Source organism: Podarcis pityusensis (genome assembly GCF_964106645.2).
Source record: "Podarcis pityusensis genome assembly, chromosome: 4".
NCBI classification, from domain to species: Eukaryota; Metazoa; Chordata; class Lepidosauria; order Squamata; family Lacertidae; genus Podarcis; species Podarcis pityusensis.
In genome coordinates, this window is record NC_138027.1 from 86,170,418 (window position 1) to 86,192,575 (window position 22,158).

Consider the following 22,158-nt stretch of genomic DNA (forward strand, 5'->3'; position numbering starts at 1 on the left):
ATGTTACTTATTTTATATTGGAGCATTATTGTTTCTCTGTAAAGTGCCCTGGGCATAATGAGAGGGTAGGTCCCTACCACAAGAGGCTTTCAATTTATAAATTGACCCAAGGAGTAAAGGTAAAAGTAAAGGACCTCTGGATGGTTAAGTCCAGTCAAAGGTGACTATGGGGTTGTGGCGCTCATCTCGCTTTCAAGCCGAGGGAGCCGGCATTGGTCCATAGACAGTTTTCTGGGTCATGTGGCCAGCTTCTGGCACAACAGAACCCCATGATGGAAACTAGAGCTCACAAAAACACTGTTTACCTTCCCACCGCAATGGTACATATTTATCTACTTGCACTAGTGTGCTTTTGAATTGCTAGGTTGGAAGGAGCTGAGACAGAGCAACGGGAGCTCACCCCATTGCTGGGATTTGAACCGCCGACCTTCTGATTGGCAAGCCCAAGAGGCTCAGTGGTTTAGACTACAGAGCCACCCACATCCCAAGGGGTGAGAAACACTAAATGGGGGGGGGGGGGAATAAGCAGAATATGCCATTGTTTCAATTACACACAGAGTTTGTTTCAGAAGGAGGGTATCAGGGCTAGGGAGGCTAGGGAGCTGTCCAAAGGTTTTGCGGAAAATATGAGTTTTAAGGTGAGGCCAGCAACCAAACGCTGCTGTTTGATGTTTTCCTGATAAGTGCAGCAGCTAGCCAGTTGTGCCCTCTCAAAGGACACTCTGTTCCAGCCCTCTTGCAGGATACTCTATTCCACTCCTGCTCCCCCATGATTTTCTGTTTTATTCCTCGCCTAGGCAATTGGCATTTCCTGTCCACTGAGCATGCTCAGTTCTCATCCGGCTTTTTCTGGGGTTGCCCTCTATTACATTTTTTAAAATGCAGGTACTTCTGCTAACCTCGGAGGTGGTGCCATTTTGGCTACATAAAGACCTATGCCAGGAGAACATGTAAGCAGAAGATATAGGGAACCTCTCAGTCTCCAGAAGTCACTAGACCACAACCCCCACTATCTCTAACCAGTGGCCATGCCAGTTGGGTATGATGAGAGTCCAGCAAGATCTGGAAGGTCAAAGGTTGGTCACCTCTGGTACACAGGATTCAAACTTGTGGGGTGGGGTGCACATAAAAATCACACAGGCAAGTTTTGCCTATTGATTCTTGGGAGTCCATTTCACAAACAAAGCATCATTTGCTGCTTGCAAAACACTAGCTAGTGAAAAACAAAGGATGCTGATCAGGTCAACCTGAAAGCCACTCTTTGGCCTCAAGCTCCCAGGTGGCCTACAATTAAAATACAACAATATACATCAATAAAAGCCAGTCAAATTATGGTCAGCCAGTCCAGAAGCTTGTACCAATGAAAGTCTTCATCTGGTCCAGGAAAATAAGTTGAAACAGGTGTACTTCTCTGGAGAGGGCATTCAAAAAACCTTCTCTCTGATGGGCAGGAGAATGTTCAGTTTCAACCTACTGTCCCAACCTGCCTGGAGCTGATGGGAGTTTTAGCCCAAAATATCTGGAGGGACCAGGTTGGTGAAGGATGCTCTACCAAGTCCTAGTCTTAATGTCCTCTCTGCTTCAGGTGAAAATGCCTGCAGACAGCAAATAAAGGCACAGTATGGTTTGAGGCCTGGCTAGTGTCTGGATCCTTACCTTGACTCAGTGAACAAAGGTATGTCAGAGGTTCAAGCAATCCATCAAATAGATCCCCCTAGAGTTTCAAAGTGACTCAACGTTTAGAAGATATATAAACACAACTGACAACACCATTCAAATGTCGAATGGAAGACTTCAGCAGTTTCATAATTAAGAATGCATTGCTTTTAATACAAGCAGATCAATCCACTATAGCTTTAGCAGATTACTGAAGACCAATTTATCAGTGGGCCTACTTGTTTATTCTGAGGTTATTTTGGTTCTACCGAAGCAGGGAAAAATATTTAATGGTGGCTTTTCCATCTAAAAACAATAATCATTATAAAAGATTTATAGTCCACAAGGACTCAACCTCTACTCATGTTTCTGTATCACTAATTAAAAAAATCAGAATGTTCTCATATTGGTGTATGGTTTTTATTCGGGTATGTTTCTAAGTTTTTAACATGTTTATAAAGCATTCTGTTTTATTTATTTTTTTAAAGGAAAAACATAAAGAAGCTATTGCATTGCACTGGAAAGAACATTACCAGCATCTCCTTAACTACAACACCACTGTAGCGGCCAAGGTCCTCTCACAAATCCCGCAAAAACAAATTGAAGATGAGCTTGCAGTATCTCCAAACCTGGGAGAGTTGTGCACAGCTATTAATCAAATGAAAATCAACAAAGCCAGTAGAACTGATGGGATACTTGCCGAAGTCTTCAAAGTCGGTGGAACTGACCTTACACAACAACTTCACAAGCTCATCGAAAAAATCTGGGAGAGGAGATCCCAGCAGACTTTAGGGTTGCCAAAATTATCAACCTTTTTTAAAAAGGTGATAGAACGGATAGCAGAAACTATGAAGGCATCTCTTTATTAGCTGTGACCTGCAAAATTCTTGCAAGGATCTTAGCAAACCATCTCCTAACTATATCCAAGGCTGCCCTTCCTGAATCCCAAAATGGTTTTCAACCTTCTAGGCGGACAGTAGACATGATTTTCACGGCTCAACAGCTTCAAGAAACATGCAGAGAGCAAAACCAACCCCTGTATATGGTGTTTATTGGCCTCACTAAGGGCTTCGACACTGTAAATCGTAATATCCTGTGGACTGTTCTTCTGAAAATTGGCTAGCCAGATAAATTTGTGAACATTCTTCGGCGCCTCTGTGATAGTATGACAGCAACAATTGCAGATAACAATGGCTCTCAAAGTGAACCATTCACAGTGGGATCAGGTGTTAAACAGGGATGTGTTATCACCCCAACTCTATTTATTATTTATTTTCATTGCCATGATCCTACACATTGTTGAAGGGAAATTCCCCACCAGGGTAGAAACCATATATCGAACAGATAGAAAGCTCTTTAACTTGAGTAGGCTGAAAGTAAAGAGTAAGGTTACCATAACTTCCATCACAGAGCTTCAGTATGCTGATGACAACGTAGTATGCGCACGCTCAGAGGATGACCTCCAAACCATCCTAAACATCTTCGCAGAAGCTTATGAGAAGCTTGGCCTATCGCTCAACATCCAAAAAACCAGGGTGCTGCACCAACAAGCACAAAACAACCCCTCTGCAGTGCCACAAATCCAACTCAATGGTGTAACATTGGAAAGTGTCTATCACTTCTCCTACCTGGGCAGTTATCTTTCCACAAGGGCCAACAATGATGCCAAAATCCAGCATCACCTGAGCTCTATGAGTGCAGCTTTCTCCCGATTGAAGTGCAGAGGTTCACAGGGAAAGCAAAATGCTTGTTTACAAAGCTATTGCACTACCAACCTTACTGTATGCTTGTGAAACATAGAATCATAGAGTTGGAAGAGACCACAAGGGCTATCGAGTCCAACCCCCTGCCAAGCAGGAAACACCATCAGAACATGGACCACTTATAAATGCCATCTCCAACTCCTTGAAAGTTTCCATCAACGGCATCTCTGAAAAACCTGCATATTACTTGGGAAGACAGGCAAACTAATGTCAGTGTACTGGAAGAAGCAAAGATCACCAGTGTTGAAGCAATGATTCTTCAACATCAACTTTGTTGGGCTGGTCATGTTGTGCAGATGTCTGATTATCGTCTTCCAAAGCAACGACTCTATTCCAAACTTAAAAATGGAAAACATAATGCTGGTGGTCAACAAAAGAGGTTTAAATACTCTCTCAAGGCAAATCTAAAAAAATCAAGTATAAGCACTGACCACTAGGAAACACTGGCCTGTGAGTGCTCCAATTGGAGAACAGCCTTTGCCAAAGGTGTCATGGACTTTGAAGATGTTTGAACTCAGGACGAAAGGGAGAAATGTGCTAAGAGGAAGGCAAACATTCGCCGTGATCAACTCCCACCCAGAAACCTATGTCCCCACTGTGTAAGGACGTGTGGATCCAGAATTGGCCTCCACAGTCACTTATGGACACATCATTAAGATCGTGTTCATGGAAGACAATCTTACTCAGCTACGAGTGATCGCCAAAGAAGAAGACACTCCTCTCTCCATGAGAAAAGCCACCACCACATCTGAAAGAGGGAAAAAGTTTTCCAACAAGCTCCATCATACTCACGGCCACAAACTTTCAATGTGTATACAGAGCCTGCTGAAAACAGGGTTGCAGGTCTATTCGGCGAACACAGTTTCCCATAAGTATCATAACAAACATGGCAGAAACTGAGGAGAAATTAAAGAACCTTTTAATGAGGGTGAAAGAGGAGAGCGCAAAATATGGTCTGAAGCTCAACATAAAAAAAACGAAGATCATGGCCACTGGTCCCATCACCTCCTGGCAAATAGAAGGGGAAGAAATGGAGGCAGTGAGAGATTTTACTTTCTTGGGCTCCATGATCACTGCAGATGGTGACAGCAGTCACGAAATTAAAAGACGCCTGCTCCTTGGGAGAAAGGCAATGGCAAACCTAGACAGAATCTTAAAAAACAGAGACATCACCTTGCCAACAAAGGTCCGTATAGTTAAAGCCATGGTTTTCCCAATAGTGATGTGTGGAAGTGAGAGCTGGACCATAAAGAAGGCTGATCGCCGAAGAATTGATGCTTTTGAATTATGGTGCTGGAGGAGACTCTTGAGAGTCCCATGGACTGCAAGAAGATCAAACCTCTCCATTCTTAAGGAAATCAGCCCTGAGTGCTCACTGGAAGGACAGATCGTGAAGCTGAGGCTCCAATACTTTGGCCACCTCATGAGAAGAGAAGACTCCCTGGAAAAGACCCTGATGTTGGGAAAGATGGAGGGCACAAGGAGAAGGGGACGACAGAGGACGAGATGGTTGGACAGTGTTCTCGAAACTACCAGCATGAGTTTGACCAAACTGCGGGAGGCAGTGGAAGACAGAAGTGCCTGGCGTGCTCTGGTCCATGGGGTTACGAAGATTTGGACATGACTAAACAACATCATAACAAACAGATTGGGAGGGAGGAAAAGAAGACAGTAGACCACAGAGTGGTTGTAAATAAGATCTGAAATCATAGCTCAGGATCATTTCTTGCAGTGCTAGTCAACATTTTCTCAGCATACATGCCATAAACGAAGGTAGAAAGCAAGAGGAAACAAACAAACAAACTCCAGCTGAACTCCTATAACATTATTGGTTGTGGAGAGCTTAGTGAAGCAAGCAGGGCTGTCCTTAAACGGGGGTGGGGGGGGGGGGAGTCTGTCTGGCCTAGGCTTCTACTCCATATTATTTGGCCTGCCTTGTTACTAGCAGGTTCTCAGCCTGCAGAAACCCAGATCGAAAAGCTCGTCTCTCAAAACCACTGACAAGGCATCAACTCTGATCCAAGCAATTTCCAATCACTCTAAAATAATAATTTTAAAAAGCCCCGAAACAAATGAGGAGGAAGGGGGAAGTCTTCGTTTCGCCCCCACCCCCCGGCCGACCCTTCATCACAGGAGCTTCCCTTCATTTTACAAAAAGCGAACGCGTCCTCATTTAAGTACTGTACAGCCCAATAAGTCTTGAAAAGCGGAAGCGAATCTTTCCGACACGGCAATGGTCCAGTCAAGGCCTCCCTTCCTCCTCCTGGCTCTAAAAGCAGCCACACACACGAGGTTCCGGTGAACTGCAGGGACAAATCTGGGAACCGGGGAACAATCGGCTACGTGTCAGAGGGAAACGCGACAGCTTTTGGGGGGGAAAGAGAGAGGAAATCTTCCTTGGAATCCATTCTCGCTCTCCTCCCTCGCAAGGCATGGCTTTCTCCCGAGGACCACGCACGCTTAAAAGTGTCCCTTTTGGGGGTAGGGTGGGGGGCGGTTGCATCTCGAGCGCAAGGTGCCGTTACCTTTCCCAGGCAAATGTGGCAAGTGATGGGCAGCGTGAGAGAAAGTGTTACATTCTGAACGTTCTGAGCCATTGTGACGTTTCGAATCCCGCGAGCGTGGAAGTTCCAATCCACAGGCGGCGGCGACCGCGGCGGCGAAGGAAGACTCGCTCTCTTCAACTCTCACGCTGTTAGGGCTCCCAGTACGGAAAGCCAGCTAGGCCAATCTTCCTCGCGTTGACGCGGACGCTTTTTAAGACTTCTCATCGGAAGAGGGGGAGGAGGGAGGAGGGAGGGGCCGAGAAATCTGAGCACGTTGAGCGTGGAAAACGCGAGTTTGTCGCCGGGTTTGTCCTCTCTTGCCTTGCCTTGGCAGATACGGATGTGCGCACACGTATCTATTTCGAATGTGCAAGAATTTCAGTCGGAATTCGTGCAACAGGCTTACCAAAGCCCCTCCCCTTTTGTCCTTACAATAACCCTATGAGATAAATGAGGTTGAGTGTGCGACCGGCTCAATGTCAGGGACTTTAAGGCAAGCAAACAAACAAACTCTTAACCCAAATGATTTAAAACACACTGCACTTTCTCCAATTAATCCTCGAAGAGATACAAAAGCCACGCTGAATTCACAGGCTGGCTTTTTTCCAGCAGTGCAAGCGGTTCTTGCTTGTGTATACTTGAGTTGCTGTGAATCCCACCTTGTTTCTCCTTGAAACCATATCGAATCACAGTCAGAAGAATTTGCATCAGCCACTAGCCATAGCAATAAAATAAAATACAATGTATTGAAGACACAGGTAAAAACAATACAAAATACATTCTAGAGGTTTCCGTCAATAATCAAATAATAGATCTTATTATAAGTGCCCCTGCTAATTTTTTATTTTGCTGTCATCAGGTTATCTTCATCTGTTAGAAGAAAACAACACAGTAGCAATGGTCGTGAGAGCTGGTATGGATAGTAGTAGAGGGGGAATAACCTCACTCCTCAAATCTTTATAAAGAGTGAAAGCTGGCAGTACATGAGCTACTGATTCAATACTGCCATCTCCACATGGACATAAGCGTTTTTCCAGCGGGATTTTTTGAAATCGGCCCTCAAGTTACAGCTGAAGGCAGTATATTTAATCTTGCAAAAGTGAAAGCACACCTGTATTTTGGAACTGTTACATTTTGCAAATAGGGGGCCAATGTATCGAAAGGACTAGGTGGAAAATAATCATACCATGGACAAAATTTCCTTATTGTGGCCAAATTATACTTGAGCTGATGTAAATTCCACCATGTTTCTCCTTGAAACCAGACTGCAGAACTTGCTTCCGTCATGCATGGCATATTCATACGTAATATATCTGTTGCATATAGGTCTGATCCACAAAAACGTCTCTCGGAAATGCCGCCCACTCCATAGCTAGAAAATTTAATATTCAAATTTGCGCTACGGAGTGCAAACAATACATTCAATGTGATTTTGATATCATAGCAACTAATGCTGCTATCTAGAATCTATCTGCTTGCCCAAGTGAACAGAGAGATCCAGCTAGTACTCAGTCTTGGAATTGCCCAAGAACGCTGAGAACTAGCACATTGCATCTTCCTTGCCTGGAAGGAGATGGTGTGTATGCATGTGCAAGGCTGGCCTGAGACGTTTTGGCATCTTAATTTTATTTATTTATTGAATTTATATACCGCCCTATACCCGGAGGTCTCGGGGCGGTTCACAGAACAAAATCAAAATATAAAACCACAAAATATATAATAAAAATAAAAACAACAATCCCACATGTTAAGTTGTGGGTGAATATATCAGACGACACAGCGATTCTTCAAACAGCTCTTGTTTATTCACAGGCCAGGACAGAACTGAACAAGAGCTGTTTGAAGAATCGCTGTGTCGTCTGATATGTTCACCCACAACTTAACACTGGCGACGAAGGTGTAGGTGTAATTGACTCCCCCTCCGCCTGGTTCCGGTGGTAGAACGCATGGCGGGCAGCACTATGGGACATGATTAAAGAGAAGCTCCGCAACCACTATGCGCCAAACCCGTCCAAGATTGCTGCCTGCCATGCGTTCTACCACCGAAACTACCCTGTACCATGTACACTACCCTGGAATCAATGTTTCGGATGAAGACACAAGCTGTATACACCCCCAAACATTTAAAGCACACCCTTCCAAAGAACCGTCGTTCATCCCTCCCAGAGCTACAACTCCCAGTGCCCACAACAAGCTACAGTTCCAACCATTCTTTGTGGGGTCTTTTAAATGTATGGTGCGTAACAAGCTGCGGTTTGGATTCTTTTCCCCCTTCAAAATAACAAGTAAATAAACTGTGTCATGCACAGGGCTCGAAGGCGCACCAAAGTCAATTCGTTTTGATGGATTTAGACATCCCTGTCTGTAGAACTAGCATGCAGCCGGACTCTTTGTGTTTGCTATTCAAACAGCTACCTAACAAGCTGGTGATCTTTGGGCCTGTCCATATGGCCATTTTTGTGTGCGTAATAAATGTGTGTCTGTTTATCATATGTCGGCATGGTCTGTGTGTCTTCTTTAATAACAGCCATAAAAAAGGAGCTTCTGTTGCATTTCCCGGACTTCAGATGCAATAGTTTGAACCTGAGGAGATGCAATTCTGCATCCATTGCTATGCTAATTGCATAATATGCATTCGTCGCCTTCTGTGTGCAAACTCCAATGCTTTCTACCCACCAATGTCTGCCAGCTTCCATTAGGTCCATTCACTAGATCAGGGATATCAGCAGCCTCCAAGATGCAAACCAGCTCAGCAAGCAAATTTGCCTTATTATTGTTCCACAACATGCTACTGCTGGATGATTTCCTCCAGTTCTCCCCCTCCAAGTGTGCTGAGAGTTATTGGGAGGTTCCACAGAATTCCCTGGGAAGAGGGATTTATTGTTAAACCACTCAGAATTGTAGCTCTGTGTGGGGAACAGCAGCCCTTCCAAGTGTCCCTGTTTTCCTGCACAGTCCCAGATTTACAGAAGTCGTCCCGGTTTCTAATTTGATCCTGGAATGTCCCTATTTTCCTTAGACATTCCTATTTTCATCAAAGAAATGTTGGAGGATATGGAGTTATACGACCCCTGAGCTAGGTAACTATACAGCTTTTAGAAGACATCTGAAGGCAGCCCTGTAGTGGGATGTTTTTAATGTTTAATGTTCATATATATCTATATCTATATCTATATCTATATCTATATCTATATCTATATCTATATCATCTATATCTATATCTATATCTATATCTATATCTATATCTATATCTATATCTATATCTATATATATACCTATTGGGAGCCATCCAGCGTGGCTGGGGAAACCCAGTCCGATGGACGGGGTATAAATAACAAAATTATTATGATTTTGATTATGGAATAGGACTTATTTTTGTCGGAGAAAGGTTGGAGGTTAGGGACAGACAGTACACTTGGTCTTAGCAAAAAAGCCGAGAAGCGATACAGGAATCTCCTAACTAACAACTCTCAACAAAGTGAAATTCCTAGGATTCTTTTGGGGGGAAGCCATGGCTGTTTAAAGTGGTATGATATTGCTTTAAATGCTTTAAATTTCATTTCAGTGCACATCTGGCTACAGGTTCTTACTGTAAGTAGCCTTTTACACCATAAATGTTCTGGTTTATTTAAGTGTCGCTTATTCTGTTGCACTATAACCCCTCCGGACAGCAATAACGTGGCAGCACTGGGGAAGCATTGCGGAACAAACTAAAGCAGAATGAATCCACTACTAATGCACTATTATTTGTGTTAAGAATACATTGCAGAACACAACTGCAATAAAACACCAGTCTGGAGGGACCCTGTGCCATAAATACAGCCTTCTGAATCAATAAAGTTTCACTAGCAGAGCTTACTGCTTTGGGGGTTATTATTTTTAAAATCATTTTCAGAACACTTGTTTGACATGGCTCTTTGTATCCGATTTGTTGGGTGTGGTGTTTTTTTGTGGGGGTTTTTTTGGGCATACTTTGTTCTTGAAACTTTTAATACCTTGCTATGAAATAATATAAAAATAAGACCTGGTGAATCTCCCCATGTTAAATCTTCTCACCAATATAAGGCATTCCCACGTCAGTGTCAATTAAACCAATTATACTTAACATTGGCTCCACGTGGAAGTGACGCCACACAATTCTCCATGAGAAATGGACCATGCAGTGCTTTTTGAGTCCTGCTCCAAGCGAATATTGACTCAGGCTCAACACGGCAATCTTATATATACTTGGGAGTAAACCCCATTGAACGCACACACCTGTTTCTGAATAAAGACGCCTAGGATTGGGCAGAACCATTCTGATTTTGAAGAGGGGGTAAATGGAACTCCATATCCATCCCAAGAAGGCAAACCGGGCCAAAAACACACACACAAAAACACGGTCTGTGGGATATGGAATTTAGTATCATCTCAATTTAAGAAAGATTATGGGGCGGGAAGGGAAGAAAAATATCATTCTGGTTTTCTTTGCTCTTTTAGAGTGAGAGAATAATAATAAAAAAAACATGCTGCCTTTCAGGAGGAAAAGAGAAAATTGGATCTGAAATCAATATTTATGAAGCCATGATTAGCTGACAGATGAGAAAATGATTACAAAGCCAGGTCTGAAACATCTACCCAAATGTATTACCTGTGACACACACACACACACACACACACACACACACTAAATGGGTCAATGAAAGAGTGAAGTCAATCAATTTTTAATAGCACTTAAGATTTTATGATTTTTTAAACTTTCCTTTTAATAATTAATCGGAAAAATGAATCTAATTTAAACAAGGTGGTGGAAGGTGTTCTGTATCTATTTGATGGTGTTCTTAATGAGGAAATTCAATTAAGGTTGACTTTTCATTATAAATCTGTTTGGATTAATGGAACACTTTGATTGGCTGAAAACATTTGAGACAGGCAAAATCGCTAAAGCAAACTCAGCAGATATAATAGCTAGATTTTGTTTTTTTATAGGCCTCTTGTTCAGTTTTCCGTTCTCTCTGCTTTTTTCTTCCTTATAACGTTCGAGAATGGGATTTCAGTTTTCGATTCATGGGGGCTATAGTTTAATATTCTTAAATTTTACAGATTATTTATACGGAATCCTGAAGGCTGAATGCTGGTTGTGTGAAATTTCTGCACATACTAGTAGGAGCCATGCAAAGGAATGTGCAATGGGTTGGAGATAAATTTGCACTTCCCCAAAAAGTAGCCAAACCAAAACATACATCTCCTTAGAAATGCACACATCACTGTTGTCCAAGCGAGTAAAAAAATCATATACAGTGGTGCCCCGCAAGACGAATGCCTCGCAAGACGGAAAACCCGCTAGACGAAAGGGTTTTCCGTTTTTGAGTTGCTTCGCAGGACGAATTTCCCTATGGGCTTGCTTCGCAAGACGAAAATGTCTTGCGAGTCTAGAGATTTTTTTTCCGCTCCCCCCCCCTTTATCTAATCTGCTAAGCCTTTAATAGCCTTTAATAGCCTTTTAGCAGCTAATCCCCTAAGCCTTTAAGCCTTTAATAGCCGCTAAACCACTAATAGCGCTAATCCGTTAAGCCGCTAATAGGGTTGCTTCGCAAGACGAAAAAACCGCTAGACAAAGACTCTCGCGGAACGGATTAATTTCGTCTTGCGAGGCACCACTGTATTAGGGAGGGAAATTCCATAAAAATGCACAGTTAAAATTACATCAATTCTTCATGTTAGATGAAATGGCTTGCAGAAATGTGTCTGTTAGGTAAAGGTAAAGGTACATTTCTCAAGCAAGAAAATCTAACCACATGTGCCAGTTGCAACCCCAGCCTCTAAATGTTACTTGTTTTATTTTGGAGCGTTATCGTTTCTCTGTAAAGTGCCCTGGGCGTAATGAGAGGGTGGGTCCGTACCACAAGAGGCTTTCAATTTATAAATTGACCCAAGGAGTAAAGGTAAAAGTAAAGGACCCCTGGATGGTTAAGTCCAGTTGCAGACAACTCTGGGGTTGCGCGCTTATCTCACCGAGGGAGCCGGCGTTTGTCCACAGACAGCTTCCAGGTCATGTGGCCAGCATAACTAAGCCGCTTCTGGTGAATCAGAGCAGCGCACGGAATCTTCCTGCCGGAGCGGTACCTATTTATCTACTTGCACTTTGATGTGCTTTTGAACTGCTAGGTGGGCAGGAGCAGGGACCGAACAACAGGAGCTTACCCCGTCGTGGGGATTCGAACTGCTGACCTTCCGCTTGGCAAGCCCTAGGCTCTGTGGTTTAGACCACAGCGCCACCCATGTCCCTGTTAGGTAAGGTTGCCCAATTTCAGAAGTGCACACTGAAACACTTGCGAATTTTCATGAGGATTTAGAAAGAATCACTAAGTGGTACAGAACCGTAGTGGGCTGTATTTAAAACTGGATAACAGAGAAAATCGAAATGGACAGATTCCTCCATCACAGATTGAGAGGGAAGGGTTAACCGTCCAACTCTCCACGTACTTCAGCCTGCCTCCTCCACCAATAAAGGTCCTCACATGAGAATTAGTATTTAAAACAGTCTTCACTTAGTGCCAATGGAAGCCTAGCCATGGAGTGAGGTGGTCTGCAGGGATTTATAATTGTGTTAACTAGAATATGAGTAGAGATTAATTATGTTCTTAAATGCCCTGAGATCTATGGGTATAGGGTGGCATACAAATTTTAACAAAAACAACAGAAACAACAACAGTTGTTGTTGTTGTTATACAAATAATAGAACCCTCTGTACAACCGAAGACCCTGATAATGCAGACTCTCTGATCACAAAGATTTTGCTCACATAAGTATGGGCATGGAGGTACCAGTCTTTGCAGTTCCTTCAACAAATCAATAAATCAGCTACGTATGCTGAAATGTTGGTTAAGAGCAGTGTTTCTCAAACTTGGGTCCCCAACTGCTGTTGGACTACAACTCCCATCATCCCTGACCATTGGCCCTGCTAGTTAGGGATGATGGGAGTTGTAGTCCAACAACAGTTAGGGACCCAGGTTTGAGAAACTCTGGTTAAGAGGCATGAATCAACTACGAGGCTCGTGAGGAATCAGTAGAAATAATAATAATGAAAATACCGTGTAACCTCGGTTTTCAAACATAATCCATTCCGGAACACCTTCAAGTTCTGAAATGTTTGAAAACCGAAAACTCATTACATAAGCCATAAAACAGAAAAATTACTATGAAAATCTCAGTTCAGAAGCTGCCTCAGAAGTTTGACTTCCGAGGTGCATTTGAAAAAGGAAAGAGTTACTTCTGGGTTTTCGGTGTTCGAGTTCCAAATCGTTTGTCAACAGAGACGTTAGAAAACCGAGGTTCCACTGTAACCATATTCACACATTTTTTTGGGCGGGGGTGGAATGTTTTATTAATTTTGTAGCAAAACAACATTGATCCAGTCCAACTCTAGAGCAGCGGTTCCCAATTAGCTAATTACTGAGGACCCCTTATTTTTCAAAAGCTAAGCCCTGGACCCCCTACTTTTGAAAATTTTGATAACTCTATGCTAGTTACCTCTGCAAAGCAATTTTGTGAACAAAATGTGGAGTAGCCCCTAATAAGCAAAGGATTTTAGGTATACAGTGGTATCTCGGGTTAAGTACTTAATTCGTTCCGGAGGTCCGTTCTTAACCTGAAATGGTTCTTAACCTGAAGCACCACTTTAGCTAATGGGGCCTCCTGCTGCCGTCACACCGCCGGAGCACGATTTCTGTTCTCATCCTGAAGCAAAGTTCTTAGGCTGAGGTACTATTTCTGGGTTAGCGGAGTCTGTAACCTGAAGCGTATGTAACCTGAAACGTATGTAACCCGAGGTACCACTGTACTAAAATACAGACCAGGGCTGAGCAAAGTACGCATTTCAACATTGTGATATAGCAGCAGCAGCAGCTAAACACCGCTCTGTCTCAGTGCTGGGGGAAGTTAGTGCTATGGTTGCCTTGAGGTGAGGGCAATCAGCTGCCCTGTTCTCCATCAGTGTGAGGGAAGGCAGCTTAGATCAGCAGCGTTATCGGGCTGAGATCATCATGCGATATTGACTGTGCCTTGAAATCAGCTGCCCTGCTCTCCCTTGCGCGAGGAGCGATATATTCCTGCATATTGCCAGGTCAAAATCATTACTGTGGTGTGATTTCAAAAACCCATTTTTGGCCAATATATTGAAAAACCACACAGCGCTAAAACAGACCATAACATTTGTGATATTACCATGCAAAAACGACATAAATTTAGTTGGGGGTGAAAGGCAAGGGATGGGGCTGCGGACCCCCTGGGTGCATTCTGTGGACCTTCAGGGTCCCCGGACCCCTAATTGGGAACCACGGCTCTAGAGTGTCCTGGACTGGCTAGATGCGGAGGAATGGCAACAGCTGGGGAACCCCCTAGGGAAAATGGCTCAGAGCCAGGGGATTGGTAGTGGGACAACAATGAATGGTCAGAGTGAGAAGCCTGGGAGGAGGAGATGTCAGAAGCTGAAGAGGCAACAGGGCTGAGTGAGCAGGAAGAGGCTGTGGCAGAGAGCAGCCCAGAATCAGAGGCAGAAGTGGAGGCTGAAAAGGAGGCAGGGTCCAAGAGGCAGAGATGAGTCCGGCTGATGAAGGATCCAGGGTGGCTCCACCTCCTACTGCAACCAGCTCCCCTGCCCGCTGGTCTCCCAGAACCAGAAGAGGTATGAAGAGGGAGGAGCAAAGACAGGCATGGCAATGGAGCCTCAGATTGCTTGGGAAGGACACAGGGGAGGAGGATAATTTTTTTATTAGTTTTTTAACATATCATTTTCAACAGTAATTAAACATACTTTTACATCTTATTCAATTTTTTTTACTTCCATCAGTCCTGTCTGAAAATTTTCCAATCTAATCTCTTAGTATGCATTTCTTATTTTCCCTATTACATTTCAGACTCATAACCAATATCTCTATCTTTTTCTATTTTGTAACACTTCGTATATTTCTCCTTACAAAACTTCTTGTAGTCCTACTAGCGTAATTTGTTGATTACAGTTGGTCTCCAAATAATTCATATACTTCTTCCAATCTTTTGTAAATCTCTGGTCCCGCAGGATTCAAATCCTTCCTGTCATTTTGTCCAATTCTGCATAGTCCATTAATTTCGTCTGCCATTCTTCTTTCGTCGGAATTTCTTCTTCATTCTTTAAGCTGTATATTATATCCAAAATCTTTTGCCCAGTGTATCATTACCAATTTCACTTCCTCAACTTTCAAATGCCATTCCAACAGTATTTTATACATTTTTGACATTATTTTACATTCATTGTTTAATATTTCTATTTCAAATTTTGATTTTTTTTAATCATCAAATCCTTTTCCCTTTAAATCCTCTTTATACAGGAGGAGGAGGAAACTTACCGTAGATAAGTGTGGGAAGGCGGGGACCTTCAGTCCCAACTACTACCTCACAGGAGCAACAACTACCATAATGAGTTGCTATGCTCACTAGGCCTGGCCTCCTGTGCTGATCTCATTTCCTTGAAAGAGTTAACTGCACTGACACCGTGTGATTTATTGCTATGCATTTTTACTTGCTTATGTCAATCACATATGAAAAGAAAAGCTGAAATCAAATAATATTGGGTGTTATGTTGGAGGGGATGCCAGGAAATAGGGAATTATGTTCACATGTGGTGGGGGTGTAAATATGTATAATTTTTTTTTGGCAAAGGGCATTTAAGGAGATAACAGAAATCACTGGGTTAAAGCCGACCGAAAGTCTAGAGGTAACATTATTATCAATTTACAATGAGGTGGAAGGTTCACAGGCTGTGAAGGACTTGCTCACAATTTTTTTGATAGCTGCACGAATTATTATAGCCAGGAAGTGGAAGGGGCAAGCAAAATATAAAATGGAAGAATGGTATAAAGAGGTTAACGATAAATTAACATGTGCCATTAAGGTAAGGCGGGGAATATGCAAGAGAAATGATTCTGAGGAGATATGGAAGGTGTTTGTAGAATTTGTACTGTTAAAATGGAAAGGGGACAAACCATCACAAGAGGTGTTGAAATTTTGGGAGGTTGGATAGTTACAATAGAATGGTCTCGGTGGTGGGGTGCACATGTTTATTCTTATTTTTTATGATTATTACTTGGTGAAAATAAAATAAATAAAATTTTAAAATTTTAAAAAGAAAAGAAAAGCTTGGGAATGGACACTGTCAAATATCAGAACCCTTGAATCAAGGTATAATCACACCTGATTCCACCATCCAATGCCTATCTGGTGCCCTTTTCTGAGAACGGGATATGGGAGGAGAATAGTCCCAAACCTCATTTTGCAGTTATTCTAGCCATTTATGCATCCGTCAGCTGGAGACCATCCAGAGGACTATTGCTGCAGGTGCCTCTGCTGTGAGATTGCCTGCCCTAGACTAAGAACGGAGTATTTTAGCACTGGCTCCCATATTAAGGAATTACATCAGAGGGAGATTTGTCAGACTCAAACTGTTATTGGTAGTTAATTAAAATTCCACCAACTGTTTGATGATCTTTGAACCTTTCCTTATCATTTGGCTTCTTGCCTTTTGCCCCGGTGTTGCTTTCAGAAGTTGTCATTTTGTGTTTGACTGATTTTACTGCCGTTACAACAACGGGATTAATTGCCGTACTGTTTCCTGTTGGGTTTTCTTTTATTGCTGTTATTGTAAGCTGCCCCAAAAAAGGCTGCTTCCTGAGGAAAGGTGGCAGTGTGATCATATATGGAAAGCAAGAGAAAGACAGATTTGGGTTTGAACGTGGGGTAAACCTGCAAAAGCAATTATGTGTGAAATGCACACACGCACAGCTTAATCGAGGAGATGTTTCTGCTACTTGCCCATTTAGACCAATGGGATTGTGCTAATTGGGGGGGAAATTTCATGTTCTCTAATCTTAGGGCTATAAAAATTGTTCATCTGTTCAGTCGCAGGCCATTTAATTTTGGATGCATCATTGCCAGTTGGTAACAGTAATTAGCATTCCCTGTACTGTGGCAGCTTCCCTGAAGCGATGCTAAATAGGGTTGCCCTTTTGTGTGGAAACATAAGCAGGGTTGTGCAAATGAGCCTGGCCACCCATCTTAGAGACAGACGCTCCAGCTCCTGCTTCTTGGCTCAGGACCGGGTGCCTTCAATGCCCACCTGCAGATCTTATTTACTGATTATTAATGACACGAACTGTCGGCAACTTTGAAAGGCACAGCATGGCAACATGATGCTTCAGCCCCAAACTGTCCTCAACAGAGTGGTAATTTCCTTGAATGACATCTGATTCTACTTTCATCTCTCTCTCTCCTACTAATCAATGTTTTCAGAAGAGGACTCTGAAAACTGAAAGGCGTAGGAACACACACCTTGGTTTGAAGTTAGTGCTACAATGAAATTTTGCGGTGCGGCTAGCTTGGGGTCTCAACAGAGGTCCAATATACTGTAAAACGGAATGGGATTTGCTGCAGACTGAACAAAACATCCTTGCCTATGATATCCTTTCCAAGAACACTACTATATTGATTTTATTTATTTTTTTGGTTCATGGGTGATGCCATTCGAACTATATTTTATTTACAGTGGTACCTCAGGTTACATACACTTCAGGTTACATACGCTTCAGGTTACAGACTCCGCTAACCTAGAAATATTACCTCAGGTTAAGAACTTTGCTTCAGGATGGGCACAGAAATCGTGCTCCGGCGGTGCAGTGGCAGCAGGAGGCCCCATTAGCTAAAGTGGTGCTTCAGGTTAAGAACAGTTTCAGGTTAAGTACGGACCTCCGGAACGAATTAAGTACTTAACCCGAGGTACCACTGTACTTATTTAGCAAAACGTATGTACCATTTGAAATAAAATCTCCAAGCAGTTTACAAAAAACGTAAAACAAAACATTGTCTTCTCTATTTTTTTAAAAAAACCCATATACACAGAGTTAAAAACATTCAAAAACATGATTAAAACTACAGCTCCCAACATCTGTAAACATTAAAAATGTTGGTTGGATTGATGGGATTTGGAGTCCAACAACATGAGAAGGCAGCATGTTGGCTATCCATACTCTAATCCATGCCAAAATATCTACCACATTGAACTCATCTCAATTTGAGCTGCAGAACTGGCTATTTCATTTATTATTTTCTCAGATTCTTTAACCTGTGGAACCCAAGACGGCATAGATGTGTTTCCTGGGAGGTTTCCCATCCAGGCAGTGACCAGGCCTAGACCTGCTTAGCTTCAGCAAAGTATTGACCCCTGGTGTCTTCAGACCATAGCTTGGAGACCAATTATATCAAGGAGGTTTCGTCAAGCCCCTGACAAACTGAAGACCCTGCCCATGCTTTGCAAGGCTCTCCATTCGGCACTGCACGTCTCCCCAGATCACCATTTCTCCCTCACAGCTAATGCCTCTATACTGTATGAAATTGTTAGCGGTCTTGCATTTAATCAATTCACATTATTACCTATTAACAGATTAGATGGGTCAGTAACTAATATTTAATAAAATAAAATGTACCTATGCATAGTTAATCATTCAATTAATCAGAGGGAAGCACATCCCCGTGTAAGATCCATGTAAGGCTAATGAAAATAAAAGAACTAATCTTACTACCACTAGCATAATAGTCCACTGGGACTAAGGATGATTCAGATGAGAAGGATGAGGTTCCATAGCCTGTATTTCAAATTTCTGATATAATTGAGACGTTTTGTTCCCATTAACACTAATATCCCAGACCATGCATAACTTTAAGTATGTATAGCCTATTGAAATCCTTCCCTTTATGCACCGATATATCTTATCATGGGAAATGCCACAGGAAATTTCAGCTGTGTGGTAGATCCTTTAGAGTTGTTAAGATCAAAGTTGTATAGTAATTGTTGTTGTTGTTTAGTCGTTTAGTCGTGTCCGACTCTTAATGATCCCATGGACCAGAGCACGCCAGGCACTCCTGTCTTTCACTGCCTCCCGCAGTTTAGTCAAACTCATGCTGGTAGTTTGGAGAACACTATTCAACCATCTCGTCCTCTGTCGTCCCCTTCTCCTTGTGCCCTCCATCTTTCTCAACATCAGGGTCTTTTCCAGGGAGTCTTCTCTTCTCATGAGGTGGCCAAAGTATTGGAGCCTCAGCTTCACGATCTGTCCTTCCAGTGAGCACTCAGGGCTGATTTCCTTAAGAATGGAGAGGTTTGATCTTCTTGCAGTCCATGGGACTCTCAAGAGTCTCCTCCAGCACCATAATTCAAAAGCATCAATTCTTCGGCGATCATCCTTCTTTATGGTCCAGCTCTCACTTCCATACATCACTACTGGGAAAACCATAGCTTTAACTATACGGACCTTTGTTGTCAAGGTGATGAATAGTAATACCTGTACGTATTTACATACATCAGGGTGTGACAGTTCAAAATATTTTTGAACAATTGAAAAACACTTTTAAATTACAAGTTGCAATGTACTTCCACTTCTCCCGCCTTAACAATACCTAGGGAGAAGCAGAGTGAACCCAAACACATGCCTACAAACAACCTGTCAAAAATTAAATTGAATGAGGCCTCCTCATTCAACTAACCTGGTACTGAGACCATGTGAGGTTGTTCTACAGATATTTCCCTTGCCTTACTGGAAGTCAGCTAATAATAATAATAATAATAATAATAATAATAATAATAATAATTTATTATTTATGCCACACCCATTTGGCTAGGTTTCCCCAGCCACTCTGGGTGGCTCCTAACAGAATATTAAAAACATGATAAGACATCAGTGGTTAAGTCCATCAAACATTTAAAACTTCCCTTAACATGGCTGCCTTCAGATGTCTTCTAAAAGTCAGGTAGTTGTTTATTTCCTTGACATCTGATGGGAGGGCGGTCCACAGGGTGGGTGCCACTACCGAGAAGGCCCTCTGCCTGGTTCCCTGTAACCTCACTTCTCACAGTGAGGGACCTGCCAGAAGGCACTCAGCGCGGGACCCCAGTGTCCGGGCTGAACAATGGGGGTGGAGACACTTCTTCAGGTATACTGGGCTTAGGGCTGTCTTAAGCATATGCAGCGCTGGGGTGCAGAGATCTGCCCAGCACCCCCCCAGGTTGCCCAGTCCCAGGCACACACGAGGGCGGAGCTGGCCAGCCGCCTCAGTGTCTTGCTGGTTCAGTCGCCCCCGAACTCGCGGCACAGAGCTGCCCACAGCAGAAGAGCCCACCACGGTGCTCCGACTGACAGACGGGCTCTTCCCTGGACTCCACTCTCCGGCCCCAGACTCTTGGTCTGGCACTTCTGAGAGCCTGACACCCAGGTGCCCCACATCCCTAGCGCCTATGGGTAAGACGGCCCTGACTGGGCCGAAGCCTACTGGGCTAAACAACATTTGGACTTACCCCCTGCTAGAACCTCCAAACAAGCTAGATTAAATATATTGCCTTCAGTTGTAACTTGAGGGTTGATTTCAAAAAATTCCTCTGGAAAAACGGTTATGCCCATGTGGAGAGGGCAGTATTGAATCAGTAGCTCAAGGGCTTCTAGCTTGCGCTCTTTATACAGATTTGAGGACTGAGGTTATTACCCCTCTACTGCTGTCCTTACCAGGTCACTCAACCATTGCTACTGTGTCCTTTCTTCTAGCAGATCAAGATGATCAGGTGACAACAAAAACTGCAATTCTTTTTAGCAGGGGCAATGAGAATAAGCTCTGTTATTTGATTATTGATGCAAACCTCCAGAATGTATTTTGTATAGTTAAGTTTTTACCTCTATCTTCACTACATTTTATTTTATTTTATTGCTATGGCTAGTGGCAGATGCCTCTACAGTAGAGACATCACCTTGCCAATAAAGGTCCGTATAGTTAAAGCCATGGTTTTCCCAGTAGTGATGTATGGAAGTGAGAGGTGGACCATAAAGAAGGCTGATCACCGAAGAATTGATGCTTTTGAATTATGGTGCTGGAGGAGACTCTTGAGAGTCCCATGGACTGCAAGAAGATCAAACCTCTCCATTCTGAAGGAAATCAGCCCTGAGTGCTCACTGGAAGGACAGATCCTGAAGTGAGGCTCCAATACTTTGGCCATCTCATGGGAAGAGAAGACTCCCTGGAAAAGACCCTGATGTTGGGAAAGATGGAGGGCACAAGGAGACGGGGACGACAGAGGACGAGATGGTTGGATAGTGTTCTCGACGCTACCAGCATGAGTTTGACCAAACTGCGGGAGGCAGTGGAAGACAGGAGTGCCTGGCGTGCTCTGGTCCATGGGGTCACGAAGAGTCGGACACGACTAAACAACAAAGTGGCAGATGCAAATAAATATTCTTCTTCTGATGGGAGCTGAAGTACAGCAGAATTGGAGGTGTCACAAGCTAGCTATCCTTTACATACATCGCATACAGCCCAGAGTTCTGTATGTTCCTTGTTGGGTGACTGGATTTCTTAGATGAGCATCTCTGTTCACTTCAGCGGAGGGTGCAGGTTCACAAGTGCCCTCCTTTGTATGCAGGTGAGAACATTTCATGTACGTCCTGCAGCTTTTGTAACCACAGGGTGGCCATTGGAAGAAGACAACTGAATGGTTCTCATTTCCTTTTGCTTATATGGTGCGTCTGAGGTTCCTCTCTAATAATCATACAATATGATAAAGGTAAAAGGTAAAGGGTAAAGAGACCCCTGACCATTAGGTCCAGTCATTACCTACTCTGGGGTTGCGGTGCTCATCTCGCTTTATTGGCCGAGGGAGCCGGCGTACAGCTTCCAGGTCATGTGGCCAGCATGACTAAGCCGCTTCTGGCGAACCAGAGCAGCGCACGGAAATGCCGTTTACCTTCCCGCCGGAGGGGTACCTAGTTATCTACTTGCACTTTGACGTGCTTTCGAACTGCTAGGTTGGCAGGAGCAGGGACCGAGCAACGGGAGCTCACCCCGTTGTGGGGATTCGAACCGCCGACCTTCTGATTGGCAAGTCCTAGGCTCTGTGGTTTAACCGGCAGGGCCACCCATGTCCCATACGATATGATAGCCGTCTTCAAATATCTCAAGGGCTGTCACATGGAAGAGGGAACAAGCCTGTTTTCTCCTGCTCTGGAGGGTAGGACTCGAACCAATGGCTTCAAGTTATGAGAAAGGAGATTCTGACTAAATGACTGTAAAAGCTGTTTGAGAGTGGAAATGACTCCCTTGGGGCTCTCCTTCCTTGGAGGTTTTTCAGCAGAGGCCATCTGTCG

The 22,158-nt window shown here is 43.4% G+C and overlaps 1 protein-coding gene and 1 long non-coding RNA gene across 3 annotated transcripts in view; one reads left to right on the forward strand and one right to left on the reverse strand.

The window, feature by feature from the left end:
• The window catches only part of OBI1 (ORC ubiquitin ligase 1), a 29,207-nt gene extending 23,081 nt beyond the window's left edge, over positions 1-6,126 (reverse strand). The window contains exon 1 of one of the 2 annotated variants that reach the window (XM_081003053.1): positions 5,945-6,126. In XM_081003053.1, coding sequence (XP_080859179.1) covers positions 5,945-6,016 — 72 coding nt within the window. In that variant the 5' untranslated portion in view covers positions 6,017-6,126. Of the gene's footprint in view, positions 1-5,353; positions 5,768-5,944 lie in introns of those variants that run through there. The other variant, XM_081003054.1, reaches the window with a different exon arrangement.
• The window catches only part of LOC308475980, a 1,233,414-nt gene that overhangs the window by 889,711 nt on the left and 321,545 nt on the right, over positions 1-22,158 (forward strand). The gene's annotated exons all lie outside the window — the stretch shown is intronic.